General features: G+C 67.0%; 1 protein-coding gene across 1 annotated transcript; it reads left to right on the top strand.

The window, feature by feature from the left end:
- The first annotated feature begins 4,166 nt into the window (after positions 1 to 4,166).
- Positions 4,167 to 4,937, top strand: LOC134533425 (fibrous sheath CABYR-binding protein-like). Its single transcript, XM_063370947.1, has 2 exons — positions 4,167 to 4,686; positions 4,777 to 4,937. Exons 1-2 carry the CDS (start codon positions 4,167 to 4,169, stop codon positions 4,935 to 4,937), a joined length of 681 nt encoding a protein of 226 aa, XP_063227017.1.
- Positions 4,938 to 5,138: the final 201 nt, after the last annotated feature.

The following is a 5,138-nucleotide window of genomic DNA, read 5'->3' as shown; positions in this document are numbered from 1 at the left end:
ACCGAGCCGTACCACCCCGGCCATCACCGCCCCCCCAACCACCCACGCCAGCGACTGGAGCTCGCACCTTGGCCGCGCGACGCACGCGCTGGACATCACCGAGGCCAAGTGCGTGTGGCCCGGCCTGGAAGACCTGGCACGAGCCCTGCCGCCCCGCAGAGCGACTCTGGCCAGAGTTCGCTGGAGCCCCGCACGAGGACCCAGGGGAATTCCTGACGCAGTGCGAGGCGCGCCTGATAGGTGCCGGACGCACCAATCGGAGTGGGCAGAGCGGGTCAGCGAGCAGCTGCGAGGGACCGCTCGGAGCTGGTGGAGCATGTGGGGCCGGTTTGCCATGCCATGGGTCGAGTTCACGGACACGTTCCGACACCGGTTCGACACAGGATCGCCCCTCGTCGAGTGTTCCGCATCATTCTATTGGGCTCGGCAGAAGGACAGCGAGGCAGTGGAGGCGTTCATCGCCACTAAACTACAATTGTTTCGCCGCATCTCGCCCAGCACCCCCCTGTCCGGGGCACTGCCCATCATCACGGGCTTAGTGAGGGACGAGCTGCAGCCCTTCCTGCGTCGCTGCCACCCCGGCGGTGTAGCGGAGTACGTGCAGGAAGCACGCGAGATGGAACGCAACTTCCAGAGAGCCTGCAAGCGCGGCCCGACCACGAGCACCGGAGGGGGTGACAGCCCACCAGAAGCCCGGCGGATTACAGCACTACGGGACTCACCCTCACACCAACACCGAGGACTACGAGCCATCGAGGCGCCGCCAACTTGGAGAGCGGAGCGACCGCGGGACGCCGGAGCACGAGAGCAAGTCCCCCTGTGTCGCTTGGGATGCCCGCGTGGCGAACGTCACTGGCACAGTGAGTGCCCGCGGGGATTCCGGGCGGCGCGACCCGCCACACCGCCGCGCCAGGAGACGCACGTGGTACCACCTCCGCCACAGCACACCAGCCCGGCCCAGTCGGGAAACGGCCCCCGGGGGACCGGGATTAAAGCTCCATCCCCCCGCACAGACCATCAACCCCGCGCCTGGCGGGGTGCGCGCCCTCCCGACCTTGGGACAGCTGGGCCGCCCGCGGGACAACCTGTTCCGCATACCCGTGGAGGTGAACGGCCGGCCAGCTGCCGCGCTCGTCGACACAGGAGCGAGCGACGTGTTCGTACGCCTCGCGTTCATGCCGGCAGGCGCGTTGCGTCCGGGCAGCGGCGAGCTGCGCCTGGTTACCACCACACACACCGGGCGGATGCTGGAGCATGCTGAGATCGTGGTGAGTACGCAGGAATTGAACAGTAGTGTGTCCGCAGTAGTCGTGCAAGACTTGTGTGAGGAGGTGGTCCTAGGACTCCCCTGGTTGGTCCAGCAAGATGCGGTCTTGAAGCTAGGACCCCCCCGCCTCAACCTGGGAAGAGCCGAGAGGTACGTGGTGTACGCACTTGGACAGACGCCCCCCCCCCCGACAGGACGCCGTGCTGACCCTGGCGGACGTGCGCCACGACGTCCCCCACTCCTACCAGGCTGAGGTAAACAAGGTACTCGCCGCCCGACTTGAAGTGTTTGCCGTGGACGGAACCTTGAGGCGGACCACTGTCACCGAACACTGCATCCCCACCCTGACTGATGACCCAGTGTTCGACCCGCCTCGCGGCTACGGGTTTCGCGAGCAGCAAGTCATCTGGGAGCAGGTGGACGAGATGCTGCACGACGGAGTCATCGAGCCGTCCCACAGCCGGTACAATGCGTGCATTGTGCTGGCCAACAAGAAAGACGGGACAAGCCGATTCTGTGTGGACTTCCGGCCGTTAAATGCCGTGACCGTCAGCGCCCCGCCGCCCCAGATTAGCGTCGAGGCCGCCGTAGCCGGCTTGGGAAGGGCCCAGGTCTTCAGCACCTTGGACCTGAAGTCCGGGTACTGGCAAGTGCCCATACGACGCGGGTACCGGGAGAAGACAGCGTTCACGGTGCCAGACGGACGGAGGTTCCAGTTCAGAGCCATGCCGTTCGGCCTAAAGTGCGCCCCGTCCACCTTCCAGTGCATGATGACCCGTGTGCTGGAGGGCTACATCGGGCAGTTCGTCCTAGCATACCTGGACGAAGTCATAGTGTACTCAGATACCTGGGAGGACCACTGCCGCCACCTGGCCCTGGTGATGGAGCGGTTGGCCACAAACCACCTGACGGCCAACCCAGCCAAATGCCATCTCGGAGCCGCCGAGGTCGACTTCCTGGGCCACGTGGTCAACGCAGAGGGGAACCGCCCCCAACTAGTTCACCTCCAGCAGATCGCGATGGCAGAAGTCCCACGCACCCGGAAGCAACCGCAGCACTTCATCGGGCTGCTGAACTGGCTCCGGAACTATATTCCGAATTTTTCACAAGTCATCGCGCCTCTGACGGACTTGTTGTCGCCCCAAGTCCGCTACCACTGGGGCTCGCCCGCCCAGACGGCATTCGAGGCCGTCAAGAGCGCGTTCACCCGGTGCCACACACTGGCCCGCATCGACCCGAGGGCCCACTCGTCCTCCAGACGGACGCAAGCGCCCTGGGAACCGGAGCCGTGCTGTACCAGGTGAACGACCACGGAGAACGGCAGGTGGTGGACTACGCCAGCGCGAAGTTCGGCGCGGCGGAGAGGCGGTACAACAGCAACGAACAGGAGTTCTTGGCGGTGGTGTGGGCCGTGAAGAAATACCGTCCACACCTGGAGGGCAGGCATTTCACCCTCCGCACCGACAACCGCTGCCTCACCTGGCTCCACACCATGCAGGGGAGGAAGGGGAAGCTGATTCGCTGGTCGCTGCTCCTACAGTCGTTCAACTTTACGGTCGAGCACGTGCCAGGCGCGGAAAATCAGCTCCCCGACCTGCTCTCGCGCGAGCCAGACGGCAGACGGGAGGTGCTGGACGAGGAGGAGTGGGACGAAATCCTGCCTCCATCCCACACCAGCACGACTGCCGACGGACACCCTACCTGCACCCGCCTCACGCTCGGCGTAGAGGGGACCGAAGACCCCCCCAGTACCGAGGCCGACCTGGAGCAGCGCGTCCTAACGGCCCAGCGCCGCTCGCCGGACGCCGACCGGCGCCGCGAGACAGCGCGCGGAGGAGAGCACCCCGCCTGGCAGCTCCGGGGCGACCGGGTCATGAACAGACCGCCGGGGGAAGAGGACGAGTGGAAGACCTACGTCCCACCCGAAGCGCGCGAGGCTACACTGCGATTCTACCACGATCATGACCTCGCCAGACACCCAGGCTCGGACCAGACCCGGAGAGCCGTCTGCCGGTACTACCACTGGCTGGGGGTGAACCGGGATGTCTGGGTCTACGTCCGGGAGTGCGAGAACTGCCAGCGCCGCAAGGCCCGCAGAGGCGACGGCACGCAGCAACAGCAGCCTCGCCAGCCGTCAACACCGTTGTAGACGTTCGCACTGGACGTGATGGGGCCGTACCCCCGCTCGCCGCGGGGTAAGCGCTTCCTAGTGGTCGTGACCGACATGTTCACCCCCTGGACAGAAGCCTACCCCTGCGGCAACGCACGGGCGGCCACCATCATCGAAGTCCTGACGCGCGAGTTCCTCACTCGGTTCGGCTACCCGGAGTCCGTCTTGACGGACAACGGCAACCAGTTCCTGGGGGCCCGGTGGAGAGGGTGGTGCCAAGAGGCACACGTCATCCACCATACCACACCCTCATACCACCCCAGGGCCAATCCGACCGAGCGCAGGAATCAGGATTTGAAAACTCAACTGTGGCTGCGCCTAGGGGAGGATCACACCCAGTGGGACCGCCACGTCGCCGACGCACTGTTCTGCGCTCGGCGGCGCGTGAACGCGGCCACTGGGATGACCCCCGCCGAGATGATCCAGGGGCGTTACCTGCCGCTGCCCGGCGAGCTGGCAACACACGGCGTACCGCACCCAGGAGAGCAACCGGAGGAGCGCGACGAGCGACGAACCCAGGAGCACGACGCAGCACGCGCAATACAAGCCCGCTACAGTCAGGGAATCACGACCCAGACAGCGCGACCCCCGGCACAACTGCGGGCCGGCGATCGGGTGTACGCCCGAGTGTACCCCCTGTCAGCAGCGCCGCGCAATTACTGCGCCGGACTCGCTCCCCGCTGGGAGGGGCCCTACACCGTGACGCGGCGCCTGGGGGCGACGTCCTACATGGTGGACTTGGGCGGCCGCCGCGTGCAGAAGAACCACCGAGACCACCTGCGAGTTGCGGCGACCCCCGGGGAACCACTCCCGGCCGACCCCGAACATGGGGACACGGCAGACGGACCAGACATCCCCCTTGATGCACTCCCTCCTGGAGGACTGGAGCAACAGCGAGAGGAAGCCGAGGACACCGCTCCAGACGAACCCGAGCACATCACCGACGGGGAACTGGACGCGTACGCACCCCAAGACCCCGGCGAGGCACCCTGTCCCGCAGAAACCGCGCCACGAGGGGAGGCCCCCGAGAGCGAGCCGCCCCCGCTGCATGAGGAACCTACGGAGACTCACACCACGTCGCGCCGGCGGAGAAGGGGCCGGCCCCGCCACGCCAGGTGCCGGGTGACAGAAGACGCGGGTGACGACTCCGACGACCCCGCCGGAGCGACCCCTGACCCCGAACCCATCATATCCGACCCAGACGAGGACGAAGAGGAATCGCCCCCGAGCCCGACCAGAGGTGGTTGGGGTACGCGGCCTCCCTTGCCGACGCAACTTTCCGCGTCACCCCCTTGCCGACGCAACTTTTCGCGTCACCGTCACACAACCGCGCGAGGAGGGGGCTGGACGTCCCCGTCGGACACGACGCTGATCAGCGAGGCTGCGGGAGTTCGTCCTGACCACCACCCCGGGGCGGAGCTCACCCAGCCCGGCGCTGATACCCGAGCGGGAACGCCAGACCTACGGACGGCAAGGCCCGACGAGCCCCGCGGAGAGTAGCTCGCGAGAGCGCCCCCGACGGGAGCGCCGACCCCCGGCCCACCTGGCCGAGTACGTCCTGGGCAGTCTCGTCACGCCGCCCCACACTTCACGCGCCGCGGCGCCGCCTCCCGGCCCAGCTGCCCACGCAGCGACCGAGGCGGCGTCCGCCTGCGCCGACACTCCATGCGCCGTGGCGCCGCCTCCCGGCCCAGCTGCCCA

Source organism: Bacillus rossius, chromosome 6 (assembly GCF_032445375.1).
Source record: "Bacillus rossius redtenbacheri isolate Brsri chromosome 6, Brsri_v3, whole genome shotgun sequence".
NCBI classification, from domain to species: Eukaryota; Metazoa; Arthropoda; class Insecta; order Phasmatodea; family Bacillidae; genus Bacillus; species Bacillus rossius.
This window is presented reverse-complemented; position numbering and strand designations above follow the sequence as displayed.

What these genes read in the sequence shown, in the direction of transcription:
- LOC134533425 (XM_063370947.1), top strand. Translation starts at nt 4,167, where the DNA reads ATGGTGGACTTGGGCGGCCGCCGCGTGCAGAAGAACCACCGAGACCAC. An exon ending in CCCGACCAGAGGTGGTTGGG is followed by an intron (nt 4,687 to 4,776) that starts GTACGCGGCCTC and finishes CCGCGCGAGGAG; the next exon opens with GGGGCTGGACGTCCCCGTCG.